Source organism: Budorcas taxicolor, chromosome 24, assembly GCF_023091745.1.
Source record: "Budorcas taxicolor isolate Tak-1 chromosome 24, Takin1.1, whole genome shotgun sequence".
NCBI lineage: Eukaryota > Metazoa > Chordata > Mammalia > Artiodactyla > Bovidae > Budorcas > Budorcas taxicolor.
The window spans coordinates 2934402-2951304 of record NC_068933.1 but is presented as its reverse complement, the minus strand read 5'-3'; the positions used below and the strand labels follow the sequence as shown (position 1 = coordinate 2951304).

General features: G+C 42.7%; 1 protein-coding gene across 1 annotated transcript in view; it reads left to right on the top strand.

Moving 5' to 3' along the window:
• CSMD1 (CUB and Sushi multiple domains 1) overlaps positions 1-16903 on the top strand; it is a 1658099-nt gene that overhangs the window by 1288309 nt on the left and 352887 nt on the right. The window contains exons 21-22 of the mRNA XM_052661250.1: positions 4569-4757; positions 13996-14165. Of these exons, the coding sequence (XP_052517210.1) occupies positions 4569-4757; positions 13996-14165 (359 nt within the window). The remainder of the gene's footprint in view (positions 1-4568; positions 4758-13995; positions 14166-16903) is intronic.

Below are 16903 nucleotides of genomic sequence, written 5' to 3'. Positions count from 1 at the left end.
ACCAATGAACAGTTGCCTGGCAGCGCCAAGACATTGTTTGCCACACGCCAACTATAAATTCTCACCCCCCCAAATTTGCTAATACCACTGCCGTCTCAGCCTCTTGTCATCAGTGCTACCAAAACCTGTGAGGACACTGCCCTTACTGGGGAATGTGCTCAGAATTCACTGTGGTCTCATTGTTTGGGTCCTGCCTTCCAGGAGACCCAGTACTTGCGATGAAAGCCAGCTTTAGGATGCACAGTCGAGGATGAGCTTCTTGTTGACGTTAATGCCATCATTAAAGCAACGAATTAAGAAACATGTTCACCTTTATTATAAAACATAGATAATACTTTATGAGAGGTTTATGTAGAGGTTTATGTAGTTTCAGCCATTGTCTGTATGTGTTAGATTGCTAAGAACAGTATTAATATATTTTTACAGGTGAGAAAAACCAGTACAGACAGTTCACTGGTCAAACATGTGGGGGATAATTTTAATCACGTAAGCAAACAGTGTTCGACAAGCATCAGGGTCAGATGTCCTGCTGGGTCTCAGACGCACTCCAGCTGGCAGAGGCAATCACTGCTGGGAGATGACTGACTGGTGTAAACAATTATATTAACTTCCATTTGTGTATCTGATGCTTTGGCAAATAAAGTTGTTTCCCATATCACGTTTCATTGCCCAGAGCTAAAGCAGTTTTCATAAGGTGGTCTCTGAGTCCTGTAATTACAAGTAGTTTCTTCTATTTTTATTGTTCCAGTTAATTCCTTAATAACTTTTGATGCAACTCATCAGATTCTTTGCTAAAATATCTGAATATTTATGTTATCTCCTGTTCTGAGGCTAAAACTCTTTGTAGAAGTATTTCCTTGTTCCTCCTCCACATCAAAACAGTTCCAGTCCAGTATCTTACACATAGTAGGAATTAGTTGTCAATAAACACTTACTAAATATCACATGATCATTAAAATATAGAAAATGAAATAGTCTCTTTTTTAGCTTTGTTGAAGTATGATTTTCAAATTGAAATGTTGTTTTAAAAAAAGACTTTTTAGGGATTTTAAGATGCTCTGAATCATTTTATACTCCCTGTAATTATGACCAATTGCCATTTATCTTAATCTGACTTTGTTGATTTTTCCTGTTATTTCACTGAATTAATGGAGCTTTCCAGACAGGCTCAGACTACTTGGTATCATCAAAATTTGCCACAATCAATGGTAATCATGAAATTGGCCACTTTCTATATCAAAGACTTAAATCTTCCTAACGCTAATACCTAAATCCGTCTCTCTGTGTGTTTTCCCGGGGTGGATCTCAATTAGAATCACTGTGAGACTATCACTCCCCTCTCTTCCTCCTTTCATCGTGATCCAAAATGAATTTAAACAGAATACTCCAAAGACAGAAATTGGCAGTGGTGCCAGTCTGTGGATCTGTGCTGTAGATGCTTCCCAGGCGTCCGCGCAACCTCTATCCGTTCCGCACCGTCCTTCTTAGTTCCATCCCTCCCCCCACACAGCTACAAGCGGCACAGCTACAGGGAGGCTTTTGACTGCAGGAGTCAGAGGGCGGGTGTAAAGTTGGCTGTCTCCTTCCATAAACTTCCTCAACAAACAAGCAAGGGAACAACAGGAACAGCAACACACACTTTCCTGTGTCTTTGTAGCTATTGCAGGCATTTTTAAATTTTAAACCAAAGTGGCAACACTTTTTGAGCATGTGTAACAATTCGTTTGCACACAACCCATAGAACACAGTCTAGAAGACTTGCACAAGGAGTCATGTTTGTCTCTTCTGTATCACACATGCACACTCAGAGAGTCAGGCTAAGAACAAAATACACTGAAACCGGGCTGTGAACGATTGCCAGTGACACCAACACAATGGAGTTTATTTTTTCTGCCCAAAGAAGTAACAACTTTATTGTGCAAATGAAGCCTTTGCCCATCTGAGGATTTTTCAGATATTGGTCCCAAATCAGTATGCTCTTATATCTGGATTTTTTTTTTTTTTCCTTGTTAGTCTGGTTTGTTTCTGTCCTTTTTAGAAAGTTTATTGAAGTGACTTCTTAGGATGCTCAGTGAGTAAAGAATCCGTCTGCCAATGCAGGAGACACAAGAGACCTGAGTCTGATCCCTGAGTTGTAAAGATTCCCCTGGAGAAGGGAATGTCTACCCGCTCCAGTATTCTTGCCTGGAGAATCCCATGGACAGGAGAGCCTGGTGGGCTACAGTCTGTGAGGTCACAAAGAGCAGACACACCTGAGTGCACCTGCACACACAGACATTAAAGGATCATTTGTCAATTGTGTCTCCCAGTCAGTGTCCCTGCAGATAATGAAGGGGTATTGGGAGAGAAGAACTCAGCCAAGGAGTCGTGCTTGTCTGTATGTATCACACGTTATCTGTCCCTGCAGATAATGAGGGGATATGGGGAGAGAGCAACTCAGTAGGCTAGAATGTTTAGGTCAGGCTGTGCACCTTCCCAGATGCATCTGCTCTGCCTTGAGCGTCCATTTCTGACCATTCTCTGTGTCCACTTACTATTCCAACCTCCCTTCAGCATACCTCCTATGATTCTGCCTTCTGAATGCCAACTTTCTGTGAGTTCACATAATTTCCTGGTCATTCTCTACAAAAGATGAGAATCTGGGCACCTCAGTGCCTTTACAGATGTGGTTTCCTCTTCATTCAAAGCCTTTCTTCATCCCTCACCAGGCAAACTCCTCCCTCCAGAGGTCCAGTACTGTCTGTTCTTCCTCCTAGGAAGGCTACCGTTATGTTTTGGTATGACAAATAAATATTTATTGGGTTGAATTAAATGATATTACTTTTCCCCTTTCTGGGTCATATTAAAAATAAGTCAAATTAATGATCATATTTCCAGAGTGACCAGAGTAGTTTGACTATGTTAGAGATCCAGAATAGAGTTTTTACCTAAATGAAAAGTAGGACAAAGACAATGTGGCAAGCATGCCACTCACATGTTGGCCAGTCAATTGGGTGAGACAAGGGAAAAATGGGGAAAGAGATTTCTTCTTATGAGGTCAGGACACCAGTGATTAAACTTGTGGGTGATGGGAGTGGAAAACGTGGATTTAAATTGAGAAATACTGGGGGAATGATAGTTGAATTTACCATGTTTATTGAGAATACAGAATCCACAGTTAAGAGAGCTGGAAATCAGGAAGGGGAAGCAATTTGTTTTCAGAAGAACCAGCACACTTTCCCACCACCTTAGGAAAACCTGTCTTTTGTCTCCCCTTCATCACAATAATGCTCATTCTTTAACTGTCACTTTAACTTCTTTGAAACTCTTTCTATCACTCAAATCCCTGTTGGTGGTCACCATTTGATCCTATCTGACTAAGCACTGGGCATTAGACACTGAAGGAAAAGGCCAGAAGGAGAAAAAGGGTCTGAAGGCTGGACCTTGAGACCAATGACACTGCAGATGCAACTGTGCTGTTATAATTGAGGCTTGAAGGAATCAACACCATAGACTGAGACAAATATAAAGTGTTATTAGCACTGGTATTTTGTACATTTAATCCCCCAATGCAGCAAAACAGCAGACATTAATCTTTTTTTTTTCCTCTTTCTTGATTACTAAATTAGCACCTGAGTAGTTTGCAGAAATTTCCAGCAGTTTCCAGAACATTTTCTATTGCATTTCTATTGCGTTTCAACATGGCTTAAAATTGAAACATAGGCAGGTTACAGTTTTGCTGTTCCATACTGAGGTGCATTTTAGGAGTGGAATTGGTTATGATAAATTTTCCACCAGCAAAACCCTGTGATGTTGCTTTTAGTTTCTGCTCCACTGGGTCTTGTTTATCCAAATCACCTTTAAGAAGAGGACAGTAACTGACTTCAGCAATTAGATGTGTCACTAGAATAAGTCCATACTGGTAAAGTTACAGTTCTAAATGGATCAGGTTATTATAATGTTATACATCTGTTTTTTTAAAATATTTATTTATTTGCCTGCACTGGGTCCTAGTTGCAGCATGCAAACTCTTAGTTGCAGCATGTGAGATCTAATTCCCTGACCAGGGATTGAGCCTGGGTGCCCTGCTTTGGGAGCATAACGTCTCCCACTGGACCACCAGGGACGTCCCTACATCTACTTTTTTAAATACTATAAGAAAGTGAGTAAGTGAAGTCGCTCAGTCGTGTCCGACTCCTTGCGACCCCATGGACTGCAGCCTACCAGGCTCCTCCGTCCATGGGATTTTTCCAGGCAAGAATATTGGAATGGGTTGCCATTTCCTTCTCCAGGGGATCTTCCCGACACAGGGATTGAACCCAGGTCTCCCACATTGCAGGCAGATGCTTTAACCTCTGAGCCACCAGAGAAGCCCTTTTAAATACTAGAAGTTATTCCATTTGTCATGTGAAAACCCATAGTACAAAGAACAACAATCCATGTGACAGTCACAGCAGTCTGGGAAAAAAAAAAAAATATATGTCTAGTGGTTTACTTTTTAAAACATAATAGCACCTTTGGATTCTTACCAAGTAATGTTTGAGTGTTTACACACGTTCCCACATATGCTCTGTCCCTTCCTGTCTCAGAGTACGACCTAGAGCCATGCGATGACCCTGGCGTCCCTGCCTTCAGCAGAAGAATCGGCTTTCACTTCGGAGTCGGGGACGCACTGACCTTCTCCTGCTTCCCGGGTTACCGCTTAGAAGGTGCTACCAAGCTCACGTGCCTGGGTGGGGGCCGCCGTGTGTGGAGTGCACCTCTGCCAAGGTGTGTGGGTAGGTGGTCACACGCTTTCATTTCATTCATCCAGGGGACAGGGCGTGGTGCAGTCAGCGCAGGGCCCCTGGGCCAGGGAGGGGTGAGGGCCACCCGCTGGGACGGACAGAGACTCCACTTCCCAGGGCAGGGGAACGGGACCCCCTCTGGGCTGTGGTTACCTCAGTGACAAAGCCAGCCCCTTTCAGGTCTAAAACCTCATGACTGAATGGGGGTGAAACTAAAGCCTGTGTCAAGTGTAGTAATGAGGAAGAAGATATATATAAACATATACACTGTGTACCTGGGACAAAAGAAAAAAAGTTAGAAGGCAGGCTGTATTACCACAACCTTAAAGAATTCTGTTGCTAAAAAGCAGTGAGCCTCTCCTGGTGACAATTTAAAGTGCTGGTTTTGTTGTTTCTTTACACTCTGATTAGAGGATTGTGTGTACTCCTGCAAAGTGGGCATGCTAGCATTTCTAATGCCGGATTAACTTTCTCCACGTGTTCTCGAGGAATTCAAGCGGTCATTCTGTAGAGCTGTGTGAATCTTTATCTAGGTATTTGGCACGAGGCACTGTGCTGAGACTGTGGAATCAGGATGCCCATTCCAAAAGGTGTATTGTTGTTAACCTGAGCCTGTGCTGCTGTGAGGAGTTCAGCAGAGAATCGATCCGGTGCTCAGAGTTTAAACACGAAAGCTTGGCTGAAGGTCTGGCCAGTTTAGTCATTAGCTCTAGGGGCAGTGTCTTCTGCCTGCCCTCTGCAATGCTGCTCAGCATGAGAAGGGCTTGCAATCTGTCCTGTAGAGCTACCAAGCATGGCTAATGTCACAGCATTATGGCATTGTCTAGTTAGGGCCCTCAGACCCCTTAACTGTGAGCCTTCTGAGTTCTTGAGAAGCCCCTGGTACCTTCCACGCACCTCTTACCAGCTGATACACTAGAGCCTGGTGGGCAAGTTATGAAACTGAAATTTCATAACCCATAAAAATGCTGAATTGTTAACTTAGTACACCATACTTTTTCCAAAGCACAGAATCTCTTTAATCATTTAGAAATATTATGTGATTCAAAAGTCAATACTGTCTTTTTGAGTTCCAATGTAGCATAGACAATAAGGTAGTGAGGACTTTAATATAAAAAATTAGACAAATGAACATGAAGTGTATCATCTCTGCTTCCTGCCGGGGTGCATCTCCGACCTTTCTATGATCTGACTTTCTCCAAAAACAGTAGTCCTCACTTTTTTTTTTTTTGGTTATGGATTTTATTTGAGAATTGGATGCCAGTTTTGAAGATGGCCTAAAGGAAAAAGGAATACTTTCTAAGAAAATAATTTTCTAGATGATCCTAGATGTTCCCAGAATTGCCTAGAATCCATATACCCCAAATTAGAAATTACTGAACAAGATAGTTAAAATCTGGAGAAAAAACTCCCAACCCAATGAAGTTGAAGATTTATTCCCCATATGTAACACTGTCTATCAATTATAATATTCTATTTGCCTTTATTCTATTTTATCTCGATTCATTCTTGTTATCTGGGTTTTTGCATCACTGCCTTAAATGTAAAATGAGGAGCAACTGGGGTTGAAGTAATAGTTAATATTTCGAGACCAGCACAGCTCTGAACTCTTTGCACGTGTCAAATCCATTCTACAGAAGGGAACGCTAAGAACCTAAGACCTTTGCCCACCAGCACAATTAGCAAGATTCCAACACTAGGTCTTTCATCCCAGCACTGAGACAGCGCAGTGGCTTGGGCTGAGGCTGTTCTATATTTTTCCTCTTGTGTTTTACCAGCTGCTCTCCAAATTTCCTTCCAGCCCATCTGGCCACAAGAGACCTTTGAATAGCCATGTTATTGTTCAGTCAATAAGTCATGTCCAACTCTTGCGACTGCGTGAAGCACTGCCGCACGCCAGGCCTCCCTGTCCTTCACTCTCTCCTGGAGTTTGCTCAAAATCACATTCGTTGATTCAATGATGCCATCCAACCATCTCATCCTCTGTCACCCCCTTCTTCTTCTGCCCTCAATCTTTCCCAGCATCAGGGTCTTTTCCAATGATCTGGCTCTTTGCATCAGGTCAGCAAAGTTTTGGAGCTTTAGCTTCAGCATCAGTTCAGTTCAGTTCAGTCACTCAGTCATGTCTGACTCTTTGTGACCCCATGAACTATAGCACACCAGGCCTCACTGTCCATCACCAACTCCTGGAGTTTACTCAAACTCATGCCCATTGAGTCAGTGATGCCATCCAACCATCTCATCCTCTGTCATCCCCTTCTCCTCCCACCTTCAATCTTTCCCAGCATCAGGGTCTTCTCCAGTGAGGCAGTTCTTCACATCAGGTAACCAAAGTATTGGAGTTTCAGCTTCAGCATCATTCCTTCCAATGAACCTTCAGGATTGATTTCCTTTAGGATTCACTGGTCTGATCTTGCTGTCCAAAGGGACTCTCGAGAATCTTCTCCAGCACCACAGTTTGAAAGTATCAGTTCTTTGGCACTTACCCTTCTTTATGGTCTCACTCTCACATCCATACATGATTACTGGAAAAACCGTAGCTTGGACTATGCAAACTTCTGTCAGCAAAGTGATGTCTCTGGTTTTTAACATGCTGTCTAGTTGTGGCACAGCTTTTCTTCCAAGGAGTAAGCATCTTTTAATTTCATGGCTTCAGTCGTCATTTACATTGATATTGGAGCCCAAGAAAATAAAGTCTGTCACTGTTTCTACCTTTTCCCTATCTATTTGCCATGAAGTGATTGGGCCAGATGCCATGATCTTTGTTTTTTAAATGTTGAGTTTTATGCCAGCTTTTTCATTCTCCTCTTTCACCTTCATCAAGAGGCTCTTTAGTTCCTCTTCACATTTTGCCTTAAGAGTGGTATTATCTGCATGTATGAGATTGTTGATATTTTTCCTGGCTATTGATTCCAGCTTGTGCTTCATCTACCCTAGCATTTCACTTGATGTAATCTGTGTATAAGTTAAATAAGCAGGGTGACGATACACAGCCTTGTTGTACTCCTTTCCCAATTTTGAACCATTCTGTAGTTCCATGTCCAGTTCTAACCATTGCTTCTTGTCCTGCCTGCATACAGGTTTTTCAGGAGGCAGGTAAGGTAGTCTGGTATTCCCATCTCTTTAAGAATTTCCCACAGTTTGTTGTGATCCACACAAAGGCTTTAGCATAGTCAGTGAGCAGATTTTTTTTTTTTAATCCCCTTGCTTTTTCTATGATCCAGCAAATGTTGGCAATTTGATCTCTGGTTTGTATGCCTTTTCTAAATCCAGTTTGTACATCTGGAAGTTCTAAGTTCATGTACTGCTGAAGCCTGTCTTAAAGGATTTTGAGCACTACCTTGCTAGCATATGAAGTGAGTGCAATTGTCCAGTGGTTTGAACATTATCCGGCACTGCCTTTCTTTGGGATTGGAGTGAAAACTGATGTTTTCCAGTCCACAGCCACTGCTAAAGCTTTTAAAATTTGCTCACATACTGAGTGCAGCACTTTAACAACATCATCTTTTAGGACTTGAAATAACTCAGCTGGAATTCCATCACCTCCACTAACTTTGTTTGTAGTAATGCATCAGTTCAGTTCAGTTCAGTCGCTCAGTCGTGTCCGACTCTTTGCGACCCCATGAATCACAGCACGCCAGGCCTCCCTGTCCATCACCAACTCCTGGAGTTCACTCAGACTCACATCCATCGAGTCAGTGATGCCATCCAGCCATCTCATCCTCTGTTGTCCCCTTTTCCTCCTGCCCCCAGTCCCTCCCAGCATCAGAGTTTTTTCCAATGAGTCAACTCTTTGCATGCGGTGGACAAAGTACTGGAGTTTCAGCTTTAGCATCATTCCTTCCAAAGAAATCCCAGGGTTGATCTCCTTCAGAATGGACTGGTTGGATCCCCTTGCAGTCCAAGGGACTCTCAAGAGCCTTCTGCAACACCACAGTTCAAAAGCATCAATCCTTCGGCACTCAGCCTTCTTCACAGTCCAAATTTCACATCCATACATGACCACAGGAAAAACCATAGCCTTGACTAGACGGACCTTAGTCAGCAAAGTAATGTCTCTGCTTTTGAATATACTATCTAGGTTGGTCATAACTTTTCTTCCAAGGAGTAAGCGTCTTTTAATTTCATGGCTGCAGTCACCATCTGCAGTGATTTTGGAGCCCCCCAAAATAAACTCTGACACTGTTTCCACTGTTTCCCCATTTATTTCCCATGAAGTAATGGAAACGGATGCCATGATCTTTGTTTTCTGAATGTTGAGCTTTGTCTTCACATTCCATAATGTCTGATTTTAAGTGAGTGACCACACCATCTTGGTTATCTGGGTCATTGAGACCTTTTTTGTATAGTTCTGTGTTTCATTGCCACCTCTTCTTAATCTCGTCTGCCTCTGTTAGGTCCCTACCATTTCTGTCCTCTACTATGCCCTTCTTCACATGAAATGTTGCCTTGATAGCTACAGTTTTCTTGCACGGGTCTCTAGTCTTTCCCATTCTGTTGTTTTCCTCTACTTCTTTGTGTTTTCATTTAAAAAGGCTTGCTTATATCTCCTTGCTATTCTCTGAAAGTCTGCATTCAGTTGGGTATATCTTTCTCTTTGCCTTTTGCATCTTCTCTTTTCTCAGCTATTTGTAAGGTCTCCTCAGACAACCATTTTGCCTTCTTATATTTCTTTTACTTTGGGATGGTTTTGGTCACTGTCTCCTGTATAATGTTATGGACCTCCTTCCGTAGTTCTTCAAGCACTCTGTCTACCATATCTAATCCCTTGAATCTATTTGTCACCTCCACTCTATAATCATAAGGAATTTGATTTAGGTCATATTTGAATGAACCAATGGTTTTCCCTACTTTCTTCAATTTAAGCCTGAATTTTAAGCAATGAGAAGTTCATGATCTGAGCCACAGTCAGTCAGTTCCAGGTCTTGGTTTTGCTGACTGTATGGAACTTCTCCATCTTTGGCTGCAAAGAACAGAGTCCATCTGACTAACCGTATTTCCAAGGGCAGTAAAACCCAGCAGGTGACTCACGTGGCACCTGGGAGTCCTCCCCCCTCCTTTCCCTCATTCTCCACATCCGAATAGTGGTAGTTCTCAAGATTCTACTTCCCCCAGGGGTCCTCTCTGCCAGGCCTACAGAACCCTTCACCTTCACACCCTGAAGATGCCCCTGCCTCCAGGACTGCTCCCCAGGGGGCCGCAGCCGCGGAGTAACCTGTCTGAATTCAGAGTCTCCCCCACCTGTCCATTAACAGAACTTGAGGCAGCCTCTGGGAGGGTCAGTGTTATTCACTGGTAGACCCTCCGACTTCCCTCCCAGCTCACTTGTGCACTTGAGCTCAGACACACACCTACACTCACATACAGATGCACTGCACAAGACACAAAATTGCCTGGTTCTCTTACCTGTAGGCCTCTCTCTTCACCGCTCCTTACTCACAGCGTGCACCCCCTTTTCTGCCAGACTGCCCCTCCCCATTTTGAATGCCCCCTCCATGCGGCTCTCTCCACCCTGCTTACTCCCTGGCTAGAGAGGGACCCTCTGGGATCACTGTCTGAGCCAATAAGCTTGTCTTCTTATCTCTGTCTCCCCAGCTGGGCTGACCTTTCCTTTACAGTGGGGGCTACCTTAGCCCAGATCCACCTCTGGGCCTTATTCAGTAAATGTTTGTCAAGCAATCGTTATTTCTCTCAGAGGTGCCTATCTTGATCTCACAGTTTGATTCATTGGCACTCCGTGTCTATCTTTCTTCCTTCAAAATCATAGAAATAAGAATAGCCTATCTCTAGCCAAGAGCTGCAGATCCATTCTGAAGATCACACCTGGAGGAAGGCCAAGAGAATTATGAGCACGCTGCTTTACCTTTCCCTATTAAACACCTGGTTATAAACAGAACTTTGAGTGGACACCTGGGCTGAGAACTGCCCTGACCTGCACTCCTTATGTGGAGACGTGTCCCTGTGAGATGGGCTGTGGGCTTCAGTAGTGTTTAGGGGAGCAAGTCTTCAGCAACAGAAGTTGAATCCAGATCAGTGTAAGTAGGCAGATTGCATGCCTGCTCAATCATTCAATTGCATCTGACTCTTTGAGACCCTGTGGACTGTAGCCCGCCAGGCTCCTCTGTCCATGGGATTCTCCAGGCAAGGATCCTGGAGTGAGTTGCCATTTCAGCATATATTTTCACCTACTGTATTACTATCAAATAGTAAATTAATATCCCTGATAAAGTATCTCTTAATATTGAATATTAATACTTACAGATAATATGGTTAATCCTCTGGGTGTGGACTTTCAGCTTCCAAAGCTGTGAGAAATACTGATTAATGTTGTCCTTTAAGCCTCTCATCTCTTCTGTTACATCACCCAGAGCTGCAAGACAGCCTGCACAGGTTGATGCTTTTGTACAGAAGAATTAACTGAAAAATCAATTGACTCTTATTTTTTTCATTTACTGTTATGTTTAGTTCCATTACAAAACTCTAAATGACAATTCAATTTTAATTACAGTTTCAGGAGGTTCTTTATAAAAATTAAAAAAAAAAAGAGCCAATGATTCATTTTACGGGAAATTATATCCTTGCATCTTAAAGTCATTTTAAATGGATTATGGTAAGAACTTAAAATTGACACATTTAATTGCTCCGGGAATGGAGATTTGCAATGGATGTCTGAAATCAAGTTCAAAGAATTTCTGAAATTCTGATAACTTGCATTCTTTAAGTTTCTGAGCACCTGCTTTTTTACTCTTTGTCATATTTCACTCAATTATCTCCTATGGGACAGTCTTGGGCTTTAGAGCACTTAGTCTTCTTTACACATTCCAGTTCTTTCATTTGAAAATCAGGTTGCATCTGTCTTTGTGCACTAGGATATTCAATTGGAAATAAACTTAAGTCATTAGCCTGCCTCACAAACAGGATCCCAGTGCAGATGCTCCTGTACCATGACAGGATATTTTGTGGAATGTTAAGATGCTCAGTCATGACCACCTCATGTTCCTACTCTTGGAGTCACACATTCACATGTGTTCCTCGTGGGTTACTTAACATCTGTAAGCATAATTAATAATAAATATTGTACTTTGACAATGTAGTGTGATTGTTACTAGACCACCTGAGGTTCAAATCCCAGTTCTGTCAACCATCCAGCCTGCCCCCATGTGATCTTGAGCAGGTTAATTAATCTGCCTCAGTTTCCTCATCTGTAAAATGGACTTAGCAGTGATACTGACCTCTTAGAATTGTTTTCTTTATTTAATCATGTAATACTTATAAAAATGCATTCAGTTCAAGTGACAAATAGACCAAAAGAAGAATAGATTGCTGTACCTAGACAGGCAAAGTCTTATACTTTTTATCGACCCTTTTGTTGTTCGGTCGCTGAGTCATGTCTAACTCTTTGCAACTCCTATGGACTGCAGCATACCAGTCCTTCGCTATATCCTGGAGCTTGCTCAGACTCACATCCATTGAGTCAGTGATGCCGTCCAACCACATCATCCTTTTTCTTACCCTTCTCCTCCTGCTTTTAGTCTTTCCCAGCATCATAAGTACTTATTTGATCTTCTAGTGTGTCCCTCTAGACTGGGAATTCTAGAATTTGTTAACATGTCCATTTTCACACTATGACTGTTTCCTTTAGAATCTTTGGGTTCACTGTTTTCTTTTAGTGTGTGTCCTCTTTTCCAAACAGCCATCTATCAGGTCACCTCTGTGCTCCAAGCTCTCCAGGGATCCTGGTTCCATGACCCCCAGACACCTCCTGCCGTCTGGCCCAGTCTGTGTTTGCAGCCAGATCACCTAAGTTCTCCCAAATGTTACCCTGCTTCAGTCATGCCCTCAAGGCCACTTGTGCTTCTTTCTTAACGTTTTCTCCATTTCCCATAAAACCTCCCTTTATGTCCTTTTGGAGGGAAAGGTAAGGGCAAGGGAACCAAGTTCTCCTGTGTTTTCTCCCTGATTCTCTTCCTGGCCCTCGTATGTGGGAGCATCCTGAGGTTCAAGGGCACAAATCGTCTGGAGCTGATCCTGAATCTCCAGCTTGTTCCTTCCATCATCAGGCCAGGGAAGCCCCACTCCTGGTACAGAGGAGGACTTCAGTTATTGTCAGAGAGAGACTGGGCAGTCAGAGATTTGTGATTATGAAGACGGGCATGCCGGGGACATTGCCAAAGCTGTGTGACCCTCAGGAGGCCCCTCCTTAAAGTGAACCCTGCCCCCCTCTCGCCCCCATTATGTGCAGGCATTTTACTTATTTTCAGTTTCCAACTTGACCATTACTCTTCACACTCAGGCTTGTTTTGTTGGAATTTTAAAAATTGCTGTGCTTATCACATAGTGTGGCTGATATTTCATGCAGAATCACATGGAGCATTCTTGTCATGCAAGCATGCCCACACACACACACATATGCAAACACACACATGCAAACTCCGGGCAATTTTATCTTGTTGTGGCTATTCTGGACACTTAGAGTTTTAGAGGTTAGCCTAACATGCTCACTTTCGTTGGTGAGGAAATGGGTGCTGAGAGTCTAGGTGACTTTCTCTGGTGACTAGTCTAGGTGACTTTGGCAGAAAGTTGAGGGCTGTATTTGTTTTCATTTTTACTCTGATTTAAGTTCTTTATGTAAATTTGGATCTAGAGGTGAACTGCCTTCTCCTTTCATCAGGACAAGGGGAAAAGAATGTATTTTCTGCCATCAAAGGGACTTCTGTCCCAAGACAGTCAGACGGGCTCAGGACTGTGACATGGCAGTGGGGGACTCAGTGGTCTGGTCCATAGTGAAAATCCCATTTAAGTGCATCCAGACTAAGGCCACAGAGTGCCGATGGGGGGAACTATGTGGACATCACTGTGGAGTCAGCACGTAGGGGTCAGCAGTGACGCTTCACAAGGCAGAGCTGGGGCTCAAAGAGGCATGCACCCAGGGGTCAGTCAGAGTGTTCAGGCTTATCTGTTTCCCCCTAGAACTCTTGGCAGGATAGGAGGAAGAAGCAGTCTACTAAAAGAAACAAGAAAATCTTGAAAATGGGATGAATGGGGATATCTTTCCTGTCCAGTTGGTAAAACAGTGAAAAGAAGTTGTTAGTCTATAAAAGCAATATGTTAACAGCAGACATGCATTGAGAGAGAAGAGGGCTGCCATGATTTTAAAGTTTTTATTTATTACAATCAGTAATTCCACTTTTGAATCCTCTTTCTTTTTTTAATGTTCTGTTTATTTTAGCTGAATGTGGAGCAAGTGTCAAAGGAAATGAAGGAACGTTGCTATCTCCAAATTTCCCATCAAACTATGATAATAACCATGAGTGTATCTATCAAATTGAAACGGAAGCTGGCAAGGGGATCCATCTCAGAGCACGAAGCTTCCAGCTGTTTGAAGGAGATATTCTGAAGGTAAAAATAATTTTCTTTAATAATTTCTTTGCAAGGAATAAATAGGATCTTGATCCAGCTATATCATAGATACAGATATATACCTATATTAACATATCTTTATATATACAAATTTTTCCCAATTTGCTTATCCAACTGGTTTGAGATAGTGGTCTCTAGCATTATGTGTATTGGACTTTAAAATATCTCAGATCTAAAACGCATCTTAGGCATATTTTTTTTAAGATTGTTAATCTTAGTTTTCTTGTATATAGAAAACATGCAATGGTACCTACCTTTTTTGTGATGTTTTGAGGATTAAATAATATAGTATGGATGCATATTTGTAGCCTTGTGCCTAGCACACACTAGGAGTTGTATTAGTAAAAACTCACAGGATCCCCAGACCAACCCTTTCTGCAGCCCCCCTTGATTTGTAAATGTGGTCATGACAGAGCATCCTTCAGAGCTGAAAGGATCTTGATGTGACAGTGGAAACAAACCTGACCACTGTCCTGGGACCACCAAGCAGGGTGATGTGGAGAAGCCACGCCCAGAGGAGGCAGTCTCACACACAAGGCTGAGTTGTGTTCACAGAACTCTGGGGTGTCCGAGGCATGGGGCCAGCCACAAGGGTCATTGCAGGAGGTGATTCTTAGCGTCAGAGCCTCGGGGAGCTGCTCTGGGGTGGGAGTAGGGGGGTTCAGACTTGCACACTACTCACATTCCAGATGGATTCAGGAAAATGGGCAGAGAAATGAATCCATGGCACCAGGTCTTACCTTGACCTGAAAATCTCAGCTCCAACTGCAAATGCCACCAAGCTCCTTCTGAAATTCTTCCCATATCTCCTGAAACTATGTCAGCAAACTGGGACCTCCCTGGGTCTAGGGCCTGAGTAGCCACTTGCAGCCCGAGCCTCAGGGAAAGAGAGTGGCTTTGAGCAACAAAGACCATGCTGGCCACCATCCAGCCTGTCCACAGCTGGTTCCAGGGGGACTGAGTACCTTGTCCATGATAACAGCTGGTTCACAAGAAGGACACATCTCATTCCCATTCTAAAGTCCTAGGGTGCCCACTCACATGTTCTTCTGCACAGACAGACACAACATTCCATCTCAGGGCCAGTTAACTTGGCTCACTTGAAGCTGTGAGCATTGAGAAGCTATGCAAAGAGCCTGCTACGGGGGGGACCCTAGTGCCCTCCAAGGGTGCTCTCTGCGTCGTGGATGAAGAAGATCGCTGGCAGTATACACCATGTGCACAGGCCAAGAGAAGCTTCCAGACTCAAGTGCTCCCTTCCTCCAAGTCCACCCTTGACTACAGTTCTAGGTCATAATTTAGCAGACAGATTTTATTTTAGCTCTTCTTTCATTGTAATGGTCTTTCGAGAAAGCTCATGTTGGCAGTATGAGTCACTGTAATTAAGAAGTGATTTTCAGGTATAAACTAGAATATCCTCACTGATCTAGAAAAAGTTAAAGTCGAATCATACAAAACTATTTTCTTTGCTAACCTCCCACTCAAGATGTCAGCAAATTTGGGAAATACAGCAGTGGTCACAGGACTAGAAAACATCAGTTTTTACTCCAATCCCAAAGAAGGGCAATACCAGATAATGTTCAAACTACCATACAACTGCACCCATTGCACATGCTAGTAAGGCTATGCTCAAAATCCTTCAAGCTAGTCTTCAAAGTATGTGAATCAAGACCTTCCAGAGGTACAAGCTGGATTCAAAACAGGCAGAGGAAGCAGACATCAAACTGCCAACATCCACTGGCTCAAAGAAAAAGCAAGGGAATTCCAAAAAACATCTACTTCTGTTTCATTGACTACACTAAAGCCTTTGACTGTGTGGAGCACAACAAACTGAAAAGTTCTTAAAGAGATGGAAATATCAGACCACCTTACCTGTGATGGCTTACAGCAAATGGTGTCAGATTCCTGATCTCCAAAAAAGATTTCGCTTTAGAACCAGGGACCAGCCTTGATCACTCAAGAGCTTTTGTGTACCAGAGTTTTATTAAAGTATGTAAAGGAATAGAGAAAGCTTCTGACATAGACATTAGAAGAGGAACAAAGAGTGTGCCCTGGCTAGTCTAAGCAATGGAGTTATATACTTTTTAAATTGGTTATTACAATAAATCAAAAGAATGTCTCAAGGTTGTAAAGATCTTACTAGACCTACTCCCATAATTCACATTTAAATATGACAGAATTAGAACTAACAATATAAAGATCTTACCAGAGCCGCTCCCATGATATACATTCTGAGATAGCAGGATTAGTTAGAAGGTTTTCAAGGAGAAGCTGTCCTCAAGCAGGATACATTGTTGTTATGTAATGCTTAGTGTAGAGTTTGAACTGAGTTGTTTGTTGTGTAATCATCAGTTCTCCACTTAAAGAAAAAAGAAACAAAAAACATTTTATGTAACTAAGACTAAGGAATGGAAAGGGAAAAAGGGCATTTGTCCTTTCCTCCTCCTTGAGAATTTCAGACCCCTATCTCCTCCTCAGGGACCCTGGATTTCTTATCAACCTGCCTAGGAATTGACTCTCTCACCTGTATCCTGAGAAACTTGTATGTAGGTCAAGAAGCAACATTTAGAACCAGACATGGAAAAACAGATTTCTTCAAAACTGAGGAAGGTGTATGACAAGGCTGTGTATTTTCGCACTGCTTATTTAACTTCTGTGTAGAGTACATCATGCAGAATGATGGGCTGGATGAATCACAAGCTGAAATCAAGATTGCC